Below are 17,315 nucleotides of genomic sequence, written 5' to 3'. Positions count from 1 at the left end.
GGCAAACCTGCTAGTCCAGAGCTGCAAGTCGGTGCATCGTCCCCATGATGAGAGTTCACCTCTGTCATGACTGAGAGCAGCCTCTGGGATGGTGCATGGCCTGGGAGGTGCCTCTGCTTCCTGGGGGCTCAAGCAGAATAAGGGCAAAAGAGGCCACAGACATGGTTGATCTGAGGGTAACTGTTAATCAATGAATTCCATACAACTCTAAGTATACATAAGACTCATACAAAAATCCTATAATGGGTAGGGATTTGTAAAACAATACACTCCTAACCAGAAGCTTTTCCTTTCTTACCCTGTGGAAAAAGTCATAATCTTTCAGTTACAAAAAGCAAAATACTTGTTTGAAAGATAATCGTGTTTTTATTTTTCTAAGCTTGCACTTGTGGAACATAATAAATGACCTGATATAATGACAACTTTGCAAAAGAAGAATCCCCCTCTCCCCAACACCTGGACAGCAATATATAAATATTTACAATGAAAAAATAGGGAAGGGAAAAGAATGAAGTCAACATCAGCCAAGTCAGTTTGTTTCTACACATCCTATTCTGAACATCAATTACTTCATTCAATTCAGTCTTAACCAACACCTTCTTTTAACAGTACTGAGGCTTTAACTTCATTTTTCAGATCTTATGTGCAACAAATACACTCCTGCTCTACTTCTATAGTTTTGTCCTGTACAGTAACCATAGAATTTCCCTACTAGATTTTTTCATTTCAGTTTAACTTTGAAAACAACAACAAATTAAATAGAAGTTTATGTCTCCTGATACAAAGTTTCTCACACAGTCAAACACATCACAACACTGAAAAAAAATCAGCATAATGAAATGCTGTATAGCTTCTTAACAGGGACATCAGGTCTGGGTCCTCATCTGTTTGCTTTAACAAAAGCTCTCTTCAGAGAACAAGTACATATAGAAAAAATAACCTTCTTATTTTCTTGTTAAAAAAGGAAAGGGTGCTTTCTATAAACAAAAGATGTGATTTCCTGGACACAGATATAAGTTACAGTGGAGAGAACTCAGAAAGCTTCAAATTAAATTGGCAACTTTTTAAAAGGATGGTTTAAGAAGTTGGTTGGAAGAGGTTCAATCAGCCCATTTAGTCTGGTAATTCTAGAAATGTCTGTGTAGAAAAACCCTACTGTTTTTGCTTTCTGCTATACAGTGTCACACAATCACATGACCAAAAAACATGTTGACTCCAGAAATGGCAGACACCGATCACGCACGATTTGGTGGTACTATGTCAACACTGATTGCCTTGTCCAACAAGAGGTTCAACGTCCTTCGGATACCGAGGTGCAGTCCTTCGCAGTTGTTTCACATATGGGAGCTTCGTCTGCCTCTAGTGCCCAATGACACGCGAAGCCTTGGCTCTCTTGCTTTATAATGTTCATTGAAGTCCAATCTAAAGCTAAGAAACCGAAGGCTTTCATCAGAACTGGTTGTCAGCAGAACCAAGAACTGTTGGACGATTCCCTGAAGGAGAAAGAAAAACCAAAGAGACGTCACTGGTGTGTTCTGCACAGGGATGCCAGGTGCTGCCCAAGCCTGGCAATGAGCAGGGAATCCGGAAAGGGCAAGCACGAGCATTTATACCCAATTGTTAGCAAACCAGTTATCATGGATTCATTCTTTCTGCAAAATCCCAGAGCTTCACTATCTTCAAATGTCTGCCGTGCACATCAGAGTCTCCAGTTCAAACAGCCCTGTCTTTCAAACCACCCCTGCTGTGCCCTGCTGGCACCCTCCATCTCCATGAAGGCGCCTGCAGGGGAGCTGTGCTGTGCTGCTGCCCCAGCCCTCCCACGGCAGCCCCACCACAGCCAGGACACCATTCAAGACCTGAACAACGCCAAAAGGAGACCTCACTTTGTGTCCATGTTGCATGTACAATGCAGGCCAGATCAGCATTAGACCACTGTTCACTTTACAAATTCATATTTGATGTAGGTTATACAGCAGCAAGTAGCACCCCAGCATAACAGTGCATCTGCCAATTAGGGCAGTCAGTGCTACAGACCCAAAAGCTAGACTCTATGCATTTGGAGCAGTTCTTAAATGAAACTTGCACTCAGCATGTGGAAGGCATGCTTCTGGAGCCCATCCTCCCATACGGCTCTAGCCAAGCAGCTGTAGAAGTTCCACAGCATGCAGGAAAGAAGAGGACTTTGGGAGCACGGGAAGACTCACTTGAAAAGCTCCTTCCTGACCTCCACTAAATACTAACAAGGACATACCCGTAACTAGAGCACCCCATTACTGCCAAAGATGACCAAGGCTGGCCAGGGAAGTCCTTCATGGAAAATGCAGGCAAAATGCATGAAAAACGCAAAAAGTAGGGTCCAGCAAGAATACAGTCCAAGCAGGCAAAAGCTATATTGGCAATTTGTAGCAATCCTGTAGAGTACAAAAACTACAGCCTGCACTTAATTTGGCTCCATATTCTTCTGGGAGGGAGAACTGCAATATTTGGGCCCAGGAGCAAATTCTGCCCAGATTTGAAGTCCTTGCCTCAAATCTCGGGATCTCTATAGTTTTTAACAAAAGCCACCAGTATTTTATAACCTGGGTATACTATTCTGGTTTCCTTCAAACTTCTGTATGAACTGAACACTTTTGACAATGCAGCACTTCATCCAGAGTAGCTATAGCTTGGCAAAGCTATAGGCAATACAGAAAAGGATCTGATGAAAATCCTTTTTGAGAAAAGGGAAGTGCCCTGCACATGCTGTACAGGTGCTAAGTCACAACTATAAGTGGTGTAAAGAACCAATCATACTCTTGCAAGATAAAAAGAAAATATGGGTAACAACCCAACAAACCCACTTCAATCTCATTCATTTACTTAGGGAAACAATGCATGCTTATGTATTTAATATTTGTCTAAATGTGTATTTACAGAAATTAAGAAAAGAAATATACATGAAATACCAACATCAAGAAAGAAAGCAGGTTCTACAGCATTAAGCCAAGTTCAGTACCAACATTATTAAAAAATCCTAATTTCAGGCATGCCAAAGGTGATAAATAAGAGAAATTAAAAGGTACATTACAGTGCATTAAGAGCACCTCATGTGTCAAAGTCAAGAGATGAGTTGGGATAGGTTTTCAGTTGACCTGGGTTCTAATCCTGAAAAGCTGCTGTGGCCCATAACACTTTGTCCTTCCCTTTCATCGCTTTCTGTAACACTTTCCTGAAATCTAACAGCTGATTTTTCTGGTGAACAGGAACTTTAGAATTAGATATAACACATTAAGAAAAAGACAGAATAATTACCACTGAAGAAGACAGCCTGTGCATGTTCGCCCAAACAGTTTACCCATTTCAGTGCACTTAAAATCAAGTGTCAAGCCCTTAATAAGGGCCCTTTCTGCAGTCTTTAATAGCAGTGACTTGCAAAGATGGTGAGAAAAAAAAATGGAATGCAGAAGGATGATTCTTTTTTTTTTCAGATTACACCAGAAGATAGCTATTACTTCTACTGCTGAAGGAGGAGAGTTACATGAAGAGACTATTCCCCTTTGTCAGGGGAACATACATGATCGCAAAACCTACTGTCTACTGAAGAGCAGCAAATACAGGCTTCTAAGTAAAGAAGCAAAAAATTAAGAACCAAGATCAACAAGCTGCACACACGAATACAGAAATTGCACCTCCTCAACATTTGATTTCTATATGTCAAAGCTCAGCATCCATATTAGAAAAAAAAATCTAAGGGGCACCTGGTAAAAGTGAGTGAGTATTCGCAGCTGTGAGCACATTTTGGGTATTGAGTCTTGAAATTCTTTCATCCTCCTGCTCTCTTCTTCATCTTCTGATGCAGTTACACCCCACTTTCCCTACACAGAGAACAAATAAGAGGTCAACTGTCACATGATGAAAATTGCTAATTGGGCCACTTTCTACCCAACTGAACCACCATGTTTATACAAACCATCCACTGCCATAGGAAGCCAAACATGGAACCTCTAATATTGAAACTATCAGTCCCCTTGGTGGTTGGTACAGCACACGAAAGGAATCTGAGGTTAGCAAGCAGGAGAGTCTCACAGCAGCACTGCATGTCCCACAGGCTGACAGTAGGAAGGCAGGCATGGAGCTATGGCATTTTCTGCAAAAGGGTTCAGAGTATTAAAGCCTCTTCTATTTCCTTCTCCAAAAGAGCCCTAGATTTCTCATCCTCCAAAGCCTCCTAGAGAATCTACTGACCTAGAGGTTTTGGTCAAGAGAGAAATGAAAAACACCATTCAGCAGTTTTGTTTGAAATCACTAGCTAGTGCTGATGACTTTTACATTTGTCCCAACTACATTTTCATTTTTGCTGTACCTCTACATGATACCTAAAATCTTCTATATATCAAAAGACAAGTATATCTGCCTCAATTAATTTTCAAGTTTTAGTAATATTCTTACTGTACCTCAAGCTCACGCTGTTTTTTCCTCTCTTCAAATTGCAACCTCAGCTGCAACTCCTCCAAAGCAGCTCTGTACATTGCATCTTGGGCATTCTGGAGCTCAATGATCTGATCAAAAACAGCTCGGAGCTGGTTGAGAAGTACCTGTGAGACAGTTGAACAACAAAACAATGAAAGAGTTGTACAGCAAAAGAGTTTTAAGTTACTACCATTCTTCAGAACATGAGTTCTGACAGAACATGAGCTAGACAGTTTTGCAAAGCCCTAAGTCAGTTGTTGCATGATCACACAGCTTCTTAGGACCAAAAGCAACTGGCTCACATTGCAACAAGTTTTATGATCAGTATCTGTGCTGGGGATTACGTACAGAGCCTACCACAATAAGGTGTTATATCAGAGGAAGAAAATTTACTTTTCCCCTTGCTCCTACAACATAAGAGAAGGTGGTTCCTAACATGTAAGCCAAGATCACAAAGCTACAACCTAATGCAAAGGAGAAGACTTACCCTGGAATCACTATCCAGCAAGCACCGAGCTATGATTGTGTCTAGAAAAACTTCATGAGCTGCAATGATGTGATCCAAGTCCTGTGCTTGTTGGACCTTGTTCCAGAGTTCATCCCATGAACATTCAAGCACCTGGAGCAATGATTCAGGATTGGGCTGTTTTGATTTGCTAGATGACAAGCTCTTTGAAATTTAAGACACACAACACATACAGAATATTAAAAGTACTTCATTTTTAAGCAACTAATTAGGTGGATAGAGTATACCTCAAATGTAATGTAATACTGCATTTGATGAATGAAATGGACCATTTCTGATGCCAGAACGTGACACTGATGCAGCACCCCAGAAAGCTCTGTAAAAAATCCAAAGAGATGGCATGTTAAAGACCACAAGGACAGGCAGAGCCATCAAACCAGCTTTTTCTACCAAACAGAATACTTCATAAAACAGCCACCAATCTTGGATGGTAGAAGCAACACTATCTGGCAACAGATGAGCAAATAACATTGCACAATTTACTCCTAGAAACTGTGAGTCGAAGATGACACCAACTGTGTGCTCAGACAGTGCTGAAAACTTGCTGACTATCACAAGTGTAAAAGATGCTCTCAGTCTCAAGAGACCAAAATACAGTTAATGTCCCATGTGTTCTTTTAGTTGAAAATCTGAGGCCACAGATTTGCAGCTGCTTGTGAGGCCTCTCACACCTCTTACCATCAGCCTTTAAAACACAGAGAGTGTATTTTTGCATTACTTAGCTACACTGAGACCAAAAGAGAGGGTGGTTGTGACAGCAGTAGGGAATTCATGGCTCATGTGGTCCAGGTTCAATTCCTTAATCCACGACACAGACCAACAGGCAAATCACTAATGGCCTCAGCTGCCCACCTGTAAGCGAGGGGACCTCTGTTGTGGAAGGGTAATATCAAGATTACTATCAACTTCAGAAATTCTCTGGAATGAAGATACTTACCCTTCTGGAATCAGGCAGATATCCAGACAGAGGACATAATTTCTACAAGCCTGCCAAAGTAATTGGCCATTGCAGACATATGAGCCTACTACAAAAGGAATTCTACATTTTCATATCTTGGGATGTTACAGGACCATCTAATGATCTGAAGGATATTACAAGATACTCTATTCTTCATTTCTTATGCCTTTGCAGGAAAACTATCCCTAACACATTATGTTACATCTACTTTAAAAAGGATCAGTAAAAACAACCTCTACAGGGTTGGCTAAACAACAGAAATACTTCGGCATTGGTAAGTTGGATACATCTGTGTTTCTTCCAATTGCTGAGAGGAAAAGGGCGAGCTTGGCACTGCTGTCTAGAAGTACTCTTTTAAAGCATTAAAATTCCTGGCTGTTACAACTTTTTGGGAATTGTGAATAAAGCTATCCTTGAAAGTCAATGCTACCTCTTTGTGGCTGAAAAACAAAAGACCCTGCAGCTGCTTCCCCCTATCAGTTACTCTCTTTCATTTGGTGTTTTGTAATTGGAATGGCCAAGTACTGTTTTAGAGGGAAAGAGAGAAAATAAAACCAAGTTCTACTACTTCTTCAAAAAACTGGTGCTGGGCTCCACCTATTTTAGAAAAAATTCTACTCACAGCTTCCAACTTAGACATGCCAGTGAGCAAAAACGGCTCCCGTCCCTCCAGGCAGAAGGCAGTACAGGTCTTTGTAAACATACTCTCCTTTGACAGAGGCACAAACCAAGAAATACAGCACTCAGCTCCTTCTGCTAACAACAGCTGTGGCTTGGCCAGCATTTTGAAGTTCTTTGTCACTTTAAACATAGCCAAACCTAAAGGCGACTAGCAACTGAGCTTTATCCTACAGAACACTGGTCTATGGCAAAGCATAAGAAAGGCCTCTCAAGAGGTGGTGGGAGAAAACCCAAACTTCCTCCTGAGAACAAAGGAACAAATGAAACCCTACCCATGGGAGACAGGTCGAGCCCGAAGACCCTCAGGCGATGAGAATAAAATTTGTTAACTGCATCCTAGTCTCAAAGGGAACAGAAAGCAAGAATGCAATAGGCCATTGGTTTCAAGTCAAACAAGCACTTATTTGGGACAGGGAAATAACAGTGAACTAAATCCTATCTCACAGAAGCAGAAAGGAAACCTAGTCATCATGACAGTTCCAGAGATCAGCCTTGTGCGCTAGAGCAGACTTTGCAAAAGATCGTTTCCCAGGGAACTCCTGAGGCCAAGGTGTCCACTCCCATTCGCCAAACAGTTTCTTCTTATAAAAACATAAATATATCTTTGTAAATATTACTATGCCACAAAGAAGCATAACCTTCAGTAGCTATTTTTTTTACTGAGAGAAATGTAGGTAGGTAAAAAAAGTCAAGAGTGAGCCAGTACAGATGCTCACAAATACGACTATATTCTCAGCTGAGAAATAGGATCAAAAAGTCCCAGTCCATTAGACACAGACTAGAGTCACTATAATTAAGAGCTTTTCTATTTCTTCTCAAACATCTGTTTCTTTTCTTAGCCTCCTCTGTTCTTAGCTAAATAAAAGCACAGGGAATGAGTGAAGGTAAAACTAGTAAACTCAGAAGTGTGCATGTGTGAGACTTATTACTTCCAGCACAAGAAAGAGGGAGACACAAGTTACAGATAGGAAGTTAACAAGGAAGATGAAGAAAGGGGATGGAAGATTAAGGGTATTCTTCCAGAATGGGATGTTTCATCTGCTCACTGCTACAAAAAGTCACAACCAAGGACTAAGTAAAACGAACAGGAGACTTCCATTTACAATAATGTTATCCTCATCATCATCTGCCATTAAACAGTCAGTCAAGAGGAGCAATAAAACATAAAATTAATCTGTCTCCCCTCTTAACAGTTTAAAATAAGATGCAGTCATCTAAATCCAGTTTACAAGTATCATCCATTTGGGCTTCTCTCACCTGGTATACTTTTCAGAAGCTTTGCATTGCACATGTGCCCTTTCCATATATCAGTAAGAATATACTCCATTCGCTTTGCTCTCCAAAGGAAATTAAATACTCTTAGATAGTGGCTCATGCACTCACGTGTAAATACCTACAAATTAAAAAAAAAAAAATCAGTATAAATTTAATAGACTTACTGTATGTTCTGAAGGACCAAGAACCTCTTCACAGTCCATCTTATCTGACCCATGCAGTCTATTGACAAATATTGACAAAACAAAAACCCTGGATAACTGAGAGCTTTTGGAAAGATCCCCCTTCATGGGCTGAACTGAGTTACCCAACATTCAAGCAGGCACAGGGACACTGCAGGAAGTGTAAGAAGGGATGAACATGACAAAGCCTAAACATTGTGCTCTTTCCAAACTACATATGAAAATTCCTTCTGCTGGTCAGACTCACATTTTGATGTCCTGTTTTTAAAAAAAATGGAAGTTCTTCACAGAGGCTAAATGCATTCTGATCAATAGTGCAGCTATTTTCTCAGTAGTTCTAATGAACACTACCTATCAAATTTAATTTAGATGGCACAAATAGGTTCTCCTCAAATACATTCTTCAGTTCCTTGCAAATTATCTCAAATTAGTAGCTACAAACTAGTAATGATGGGAGAAGAGGAGCACTCCATTTATTAAGTACTTGCTAAAATCTCTGCTGGAACAAATGAATTACTGATTTTCAGTAATTATTGTTTTAAATGTAGCTTTTCAGCACTCATGGTTAATTTATAAGAATTGAGATTTTAGCTCCACTGTTTATACAGTGGGTGCATCCTAGATGAAAAAAAAGTCTCTCTGATCTCATACTCCACAATAAAAGAAGGTTATTTCAGTTGAAAAAAAATTTAAAAATTAGCAATTCAATTCAATATTTGAGATATTCACAGACAACAGTATATGACATTACCGTTGCTATTGGCCCATCAACATGATAGTCCAAGCTGAAGACATCCCATCCAGTGTCCCCAGGAGACACCTGTATTAAAAAGATATGCTATTTTAGTGTATTATCAGAGCACACTAGTGCTGAAGACCAACTCTTGCTTACTCTTCCATTCTCCACAGCCTATGAAGAAACAAGGATCCATACCAATTCGAGATGCAGATCCTTGTTGAAAGTAGTAGATTAAGCAAAAATGAATCAAAGTTTGACACAAGGGTGGGATTCATCTCACCCAAATGCTGATGTTGGTAATGTCAATGTTTTTCCACTGGAGCCAGTAAAGAAAATAAAGGGAAGGAAAATTTCTTCTTAGGCAAGACTCAACCTAAGGTACAGACTTATTTCAGATACCACGGTTCATCAAGTGAACTCCCACCTCTGTGCCTGGAGCTTTCTCATGAACTCCAGTTTCTTACCAGAGGTCTCCACGAAATGCACTTTCATTGCTTCACTCTTTGTAAACTACTGGTGACAGAGAGACCACCCCCCAGATTCTTGTAAAGACAACAGCAGTAGGAGCTGTTTGCAGAGCCTCAAACCAGGCAACCAGCATTCTTTACTGTTACACCCCAAACGCTTAACTTCGTAATAGACAATAGGCAGGAAAAGGTAAAAGAAGACTTATTAGATTAGGTTTACATGATTCAAAGTAGACTTCGGTGGAAAGAGAGGGGGAAATGTATTTACTATATACACATATGAAAATTTTCATATAGATTTCTGCATGTATACACACACACAGGTCAGGTCAGAGTCACCATCATGCAACAGACCTCCAGAAGTCGAACATCCAATCGTTTGAGAATTTCAGGATTATCAAACTGGGCATTAGTTGCCCTCACCGCTGTTTCAAGGATTCCAGTTAGATTATGCTGATACAAGGTTGTAGCTGGTCGTGCAAGCTCTGGCCTGGTGGTTATGAAACAAACAGTCATGGCACATTACTGAGATATTCTGCAGCAGCAATTTAGTAATAACTGCAGCACACAGTAAAACACTTTTCTGATAGACTTTAAAACCTCTCATATTACTCTTTGTCTTAACCACAAAGAAAACCAATGAGCAAAATACTTGAGCAGAATATGTCTATTAATATGCAGCTATACATCTGCACATCAGCATGTGGAGTAACTTTATCCTCATTTAATGCCAATAATCTGAAATTACCAGGATTGCTAGCGTAACTACTCTGTAATTTGAGCTGCATTCATATTTAAAATGAAGCAGATTGCATCATTAATACATCAAACCAATAATTTAATTTCAGTTTTGAGAGACTTGCTGATAGCCATCACAGGTTTAGAAGTGTTGGCAGAATCACACAAACCCACACCCTCTATGTAACTTAAACTTTCTAAAGAGTTGCAACACGCAAGTACCCTGCACTACTACTCTCCCCTACGACCAGTACTGGAAAGTCTCTCACTGCTACTACCTCAAATGTAATACTGACTCTACAACCAACCTTATTCTCCTTCACAGTAATTTTCACTTTAAAAAGCACAGTCATGTACAAATCGTCACCAGACAATGTTGATTTTGATCTACAAACAAGTTAATGGAAGCTCTATTACAAAGCCTTCTAGACCAAACGAAAGCTTTATAAAAAACATTTTTGACAGACTAAGTGTCGTCAGTAGCACCATCATGTAAAAGCAGCGGTCTTGCAAATACACTTCAAAAACTGAAACTGATAGTTGTGGGTGCACCTGACTGCTTAAAACAGAGGTTGGTGAGGCATCAATTAAATTTTTAAAAATGCATTGAAGGGTGTTGACACAATGTTTTGGACCAAACACCTCCAAAATATAAAGGCCTAACATTCACAGCAATGTTAACTAGTGACATCAACAGCAACAGAACTTTTCTGCTTAAACTTGCTGACAGGAGTGAGAGAAGTGCTAACATCCATGAGGCTGTCACAGGGTCAGTGCAAAGGTATCTGTACTAGTCCAACTTTTCAAGACAATTGAAATAGTACCGTATATACTTCCTATCAAAAAGGAAGAACAAAGTTTAAGCCTCAGGGTCAAAGAAATTAAATGCAAAATAGAATATAAAAGTTGTTCAATTAAACCCTTGAGTAATAAGATACTTAAAGGGTCCTCTTCCAAAAGCAAAGCAGTTTCTGTGCTGATCATGCACATTTGCAAGCATCAAAAATTCAACATAACTACCCCTCCTACTCTCTTACTTGAGTAAGTCCATTAAATGCCTGATAAAGTCTCCTTGACCAAGTAGTAAGTATCGCCTCATGGCCTGCATGTGTTCCAGTAAATTGTACTTCTTATTGAGAACATCCAACAGGTATTTGCTGGTCTCAAAATAAGCTGCATCAATTTTCTCTTGAAATGCATTTTCCAGATCTGTGAACAAATCAGCAGCTAAAAAAAAAAAAAAAAAAACCAAAAAAAAAAAGGAAAGTAAAAATTAGTATTTTTCCAAAATGAAGGCAAACAAGCTTTGGAATTGAAACATACAAGCAGATAAATTGTTATTTATTCTGATCCACTGTCGTATACAAAACCAGGACACATAGCCAAAGCAAAAGCTACTCTAAAGCAGCCTATACATCAACATTATTACTTCTATTTTCTGCCCAGCTTGTACCTTCCAATAAGAGCTCATGTTATTTCATCACTTTAAGTGATTTATTTTTTTTAAGCTTGCTGAAATACTGCAATTTAAAGAATCAAATAATTTGAAGGAGCTCTAAAAACTCATAGGGAAAAGCTTTGCGGGGGGCGGAGGGGAGATCTAAATCAAAAGTCACTTCTAAGTGTGTGTGTGTGTGTGTGTGTGTGTGTGGAAATCAAAGAATCAGCCAGAACATTTAATAGAAAAGAGTTCCCGAGTAGAAGTCAGAATGAGCAAGGAGGGAATATGCTTGTATTATCTGGGGGACAGCCAGCAACCTGATGTTTTCTTCTTCACCTTTAATACATGGCAATTTGGGGGCAGAAAGTAGGACACTGCCCTTTAGTAGGAAGTGTATTTCACTCTCTTCTACAACTACAAGCTTATCAAGAAAGGGACTGCAATAAGACTGTTACAAGATAGCAGGAAGTGTGACCTCTTCAGGCAACATGGAGCAAAACTCTAAATACTGGACTGCCAACTATTAAGACTCAAACCTTCGTCAGCATTAAAGGATATACCCCCACTTTCAACAATTTTTAATTAAACAACTATTGCTCTACAGGTGAAAAATGAAGATCCATGTACCAAATTAGTATAAGTCATTGCACTGCCCTGCTCCAGGATTAGTTTCAACTGATTTTTTTTTTTTGTTTTGTTAGGAAGAATTAAAACCAGGTTTCATGTTGTTCTGACAAGATTCAGTCTCAATTAATAAAGTGCCTTTAAACTGAATAAATAAACAGTGGCTCTAATAAAGACGTCACTCTTTAATGAGGGAAACCTCACAATGTCTGGTTCAATGACATTCCCTGAGTTTTCCTAACTCTCATCCAGTATTCTGTGAAGCTCAAAAGGAAACTGGGAAAACATGAAAGTTAAGGTTCCAAGGCAAATAAATTAAATAACAAATACAGCCAAACCCATAAAACGTTCTGATTTAAAATGAGAAAAAGTATTCAGGTTGGCATCCTAGCTTCCATCATCTTAGTATAAATAATTATCTGAATGGACTCTCAGGATATTGTCAGATGGCACAAACAAGGATGACAATATGTATTTCTGACACCACTGACACATAATGTTCTTTCTGGATTGAATGGGTAAAATGCCCTGACTACAAGTGCAGTTTTGTGCAGAATTAAGGCAGTGCAATACTGTGAGGTATTTAGGCTGCAGACCATAAGCTCAGCATGCCTTCAGCACACTGCAGATATAGCTGATAACATCCTTTTCTAAAACTACACTTCTGTCTGAAACAGGTATTCTCAGCACTTAAGATAGCATACTTGCTTTGAAGCTCTTGTCCCCTACATAATAGGGAACCTGTATTTGTGAAGATCTTCCATTCAATCAAGGAGAGAAACAAGTGCAAAAAAAAAACCCAAACAAATTACAACTGGAAAAGCATGGCCATAAGCTCTATGTAAAGTGATGGAAGTAGTGTAGCAAAAGAATGTTTTTGCCTTTTTCAGGAATGGCTGGCAAGATGATGGTTCAAATGCATTTACAGTCCTTATTCACTTAATACTGACCCTTCTCTGCACTTTAAGCTCATCTTTGACTAGGCAAGCACTGTACATGGTACAAAAATCATGTTATTAGATGAAATGCGGATATGAATGGGATTTTGTTATTAGAACATTTTTCATGGAGGCACTCATGCTAAAAATCCATGCTGTGAAGAGTTAATATAAAAACTAACTCAAGGTTAATCCAGGGAGGGGAGCAGACAGACATGGGACAATCCCACAAAACCAAGCTTCATAGTTATATATAATAAAGTCATATTTGAGTATAGGAATAAAAGAAAAAATACTGTACAAGATATCAAAAAGTACAAAGGAGGATGTTCTAAAAAATTCCAAATGTTTCGATAATTATTCTGTTGGCAAAAGCTGAATATACTAGTAAGACAACATTATACTTCTAGAAACTATGTACAAAATAGCATCAGAAAAATTATCCCCGTGATCTGCACCTTAACAATTAAACTCTCTTTGATATATTAGACAAGTTATAAAAAGAAGTTACAGTTACAGGAGAAGAGTATCACCAGAAGAAAGCAAATTGTCCTCTCTCCCAGATGCAGCAGTATCCTACACGTTGCCTTACCTTCTTTGCTTAGTATTTACACATAAAGTCTCCTTGGTTTAGATGTTTATTATTTGCTATCTTTCATCACAACAATGTTAATTTCAGTGCAAAGAATATGCCATAAAAGAATAACCACAAATGGTATATACATTCTCATTCATTAAAACTGAAATTTCTTCTAAATAGAAAGAAATAACCTAAAGGAATTCTGATACTTAAGTTTTGGTTTAATATTCAACAGCTGGCAACCCCAATTTTAAGTAATCTTCAAAAAGAATTTTACTAACCTTCCACATATTCAATTTTCTTTGGACAGAACATAGTGGTAGACTGTATTTACGAAAAGGCTTCTGTCCTGACTCTTTATACTGCTCATTCTCTTACTTGCAACTAATTATTTATTTTTTTTTTTATCACAGAATTAATTCAGTACTATTATGGAATCAAATAACAAAGTCTATTTGATGAGAAGTAACAGGCACCAAATTCTTACTGCAGCACTTGAGAACATCCCTGCTCCCACCCCAGCTTTCTCAACAAAAGTCAGCTGAAGACAGACTGGTTCCTCAATGTTTTCATTCAGAAATCCAGTACATTAACAACCACCCAGCAAACCTATCAAATTAAGAAAATTACACATGTGTAAAATACAAGTATCTATTAAAATACCTATATTTTAGGGCAGGTGGGACTTTTCTAGTCCTTTCCACCTCACTATCCAAAATGTTAATTTACAGTCTAAACCACGTATCGTAGAGAGCTCAGTTCAAAGGGAGGAAGCTAACTAACACTGATACTCTACCATCTTTTGACGACTCTGCAGATTTTGCCACAGCAATCATCTTTGTGGAGGGAGTTTGATCATGACAAACTTGATGCAAGAAGTTTATGGATTTTCCTATTAAGAGGACCTGAAAAAAAAAAAAAAAGTGATTTGCATATAAGAAAACAAAACAAAAATCCCCAACAAAACAAACAAACCACCAAACAAAAAAGCAAATTACCAAAATCACAATCACCAAAATAGGTATTTTGTCATCTTTCTGTGCTCTTAGCTTTACAATGCCAATCACAGCAGTCCAGAACCTCTATGCTAACACAGAACAGTTTTAAACACAAACTTCTTCCCAACCCCTTCAAACCTTCTTAAACAAAATTTATCAGTTAAAGAATGGAAAGGAGAAACAGTCTTATAGTCGTCCTCAGCAAACAATCCTAAAATTCTTAAGACTATTATTTATTGTCAAATTTAGTCTCTATTTTTTTTTTAAATGGAAACAGCAGCCTAGGGCAAACAAATCATCGTCAGATTAACTTTTGAATTCATACCTTTTTTGACTGCTCCATTGTAATAAAAGAAGGGATCATTGATTTCCTCAGAGTGTATTTGTCATGCCACAACCGATCCGTTTTAACTGTAGGATCTGAAGCTACAAAAAACTGTAGATTGAAATAAATATTAAGAACAAAGATGTAAACTCTCTCCTCTAGTATTTAATTTCTGTATGCAGAAATCTCCTCTATGTATTATGAAGCCTTGACTACCTCAAGGTAAAGAGCACTAGCTGCAAAACATCCACTATAAAATACAGAAGCATATAGCATTTTCTGGCAATTAGTTATACAGTTAGAGTAGGAGATAAAGCTCAGAATATAAGTATAATATACTTTAATTTTACTGGTTCTATTTTTACTTCTATTTTTACTCAGGTCCCTTTGGATTTCCTATTTTTACAGATGCAGAATTGAAGAAAAAAACCCAAAACAAACTCAAGACCAAGAAAACCTGCAATTGAACTGGTGATCAAATATTCAAGTCTCTCAACTCCACAGAAGAGAATACTTTCATTTGTAAGAAACTAAAAATACATTATTCGTTTTGTTAAAATGACATGGGTATTGATTCTGTCATCATCCTGTCGAACAAGATATCTGTTTTTCAACAAGAACTTTTTTCACTGTCTCCAAATACCATTTCCATTAAGTACGGCCAATTGTCTTTGTTCAAAAACTTTGTTGATGGTATGAAAATTGTAGCCACATCCAACAGTGATCTTCAGTATTAAGCACACTCTTACATGTAAAATTTTAAACCAAGTTGAAAGCTAGTGAATGATGCAAAACCCCAAAAAGACACCACATTGCACATCTGAGGAATAGCTGGGAAAACAAGTAAAGTCTGCTTTACACTTCTAGCCATAGAGATTTGTAGACATTTCGCACAAGTCCCTAATGCTGACCTTAAAGATCAGCTGTGGGTTATCATTTGTACTCATTTTAATTTTGACCCAGACAGTTTCAGAAGTCAGACAGTATATTTCACATGCAAAAAAAGTTACTCAGATGTGTCTCAGAAGTGCTCAATTCATTTTTAGAAACGATCCTTTGGCTTCTTGGATCCAAAAAATGTCCCTTTAACAAGACTGTACTGACTGGAGACAGGAAAAATAATTGGGAGAGCTTAAAAAGGCATAAAAAAAGTTTTAAGAAGAAAAAGGACAGTTACTAGAACTTGCTGTTACAGAAGTCAGAACAAATAACTCTACAGAGTTTACAGAGGAACTCTGGAACCGTAAACCTCTTCTACCCAGTTTCACAAACTGAAGCCATTTATGAAGCCGAGGATAAGAGTATGCAGTCAGAATAGAATATTCTTAACTTTATTTCAAATACAAGGCTTGCATTCTAATCACTTACAAAGAACTCCGCATACATTACTGTTTTTACACTAAGCAAGAAAAGATAGAAAGATGACTTTCTCTCTCTACAGAGGCATCTATTGTTAGCCCACCATTCTGCCTCTACTAAACAGATACAGGATGTGACTCACTGAGACAACACACTGCACCACTGCAACCTCCAAATATCACACTGACTGCATCCATGAAGAGAGTCATGTTGTTATTGTATATATTACTTATTCATATGTCACTCATTTCCATCACAGTCTACTTGTCAAATTCTCCTCTAGGCTTCCCACAGATTATACTCCCACAAAGCAAACGAACAGAGATCAAGTATTTATTGTATCACATACATTACCTCATGGTATGTATCCTCCAGCTCTCCATCATAAATCCAGCGATAAAGGAAATTCAGTACAGGATGGGATACTAGGCCAAGAATGTGCTGAACCAGAGATCTCATGTAAGGATCTCCTGTTTTAGTATAGGCATGAACTGCTGAGGCTAGTTCACCACCTTTTCTCCCTGTGAGATTACAGGGGAGAGGAAAAGAAATGTGTGAAGGAAAGAATATACACACCACAAATATACTAAAATTTAGCAGCCACTGATTGTAGCTAGTCATATGTTATTCATAGCTTGCTGAACAGAAATTCTAAAATGTAGCAAAAGTGTATTTTTTAATGTTGACAGGGATTTCCAAGGTTTTAAGGCACAAATTATTAATCTCACTGAAGCATCAAGCAGAGTTCTCTGACACCATATTCTGTCTACTTTATGGTAGCTTGGAGGAATGCAAATTTCAAGGCATCAGATCATACACAATGATTGACTTCAAGCTGCTCTTCTCCCCCTACCAGAATAGCGTTAAAGGAGCCTTAGTATGTTTTCCTTCTTTCCTGTATTTGACTCTCTCTTAGACGTTCTGTGTGCATACATACACACAAACACATCTTTCTGGCTTCTTGGTAGAAGAAATTTCATGAATGTCTTAAAAGTAAAGCCCAATTCCTCTTTCTCCCTCCACAGCCCCCCC

General features: G+C 38.4%; 1 protein-coding gene across 1 annotated transcript in view; it reads right to left on the bottom strand.

Moving 5' to 3' along the window:
- Nucleotides 1–343: 343 nt before the first annotated feature.
- TUBGCP3 (tubulin gamma complex associated protein 3) overlaps nucleotides 344–17,315 on the bottom strand; it is a 53,695-nt gene continuing 36,723 nt past the window's right edge. Inside the window, exons 11-22 of the mRNA XM_030477066.1 lie at nucleotides 16,638–16,804; nucleotides 14,925–15,035; nucleotides 14,398–14,506; nucleotides 11,056–11,245; nucleotides 9,635–9,770; nucleotides 8,826–8,894; nucleotides 7,875–8,010; nucleotides 5,206–5,294; nucleotides 4,940–5,071; nucleotides 4,437–4,577; nucleotides 3,741–3,857; nucleotides 344–1,493 (exon numbers count right to left, since the gene is read on the bottom strand). Coding sequence (XP_030332926.1) covers nucleotides 1,335–1,493; nucleotides 3,741–3,857; nucleotides 4,437–4,577; nucleotides 4,940–5,071; nucleotides 5,206–5,294; nucleotides 7,875–8,010; nucleotides 8,826–8,894; nucleotides 9,635–9,770; nucleotides 11,056–11,245; nucleotides 14,398–14,506; nucleotides 14,925–15,035; nucleotides 16,638–16,804 — 1,556 coding nt within the window. The 3' untranslated portion in view covers nucleotides 344–1,334. The remainder of the gene's footprint in view (nucleotides 1,494–3,740; nucleotides 3,858–4,436; nucleotides 4,578–4,939; nucleotides 5,072–5,205; nucleotides 5,295–7,874; nucleotides 8,011–8,825; nucleotides 8,895–9,634; nucleotides 9,771–11,055; nucleotides 11,246–14,397; nucleotides 14,507–14,924; nucleotides 15,036–16,637; nucleotides 16,805–17,315) is intronic.

Source organism: Strigops habroptila, chromosome 2 (genome assembly GCF_004027225.2).
Source record: "Strigops habroptila isolate Jane chromosome 2, bStrHab1.2.pri, whole genome shotgun sequence".
Lineage (NCBI taxonomy): Eukaryota > Metazoa > Chordata > Aves > Psittaciformes > Psittacidae > Strigops > Strigops habroptila.
This window is presented reverse-complemented; position numbering and strand designations above follow the sequence as displayed.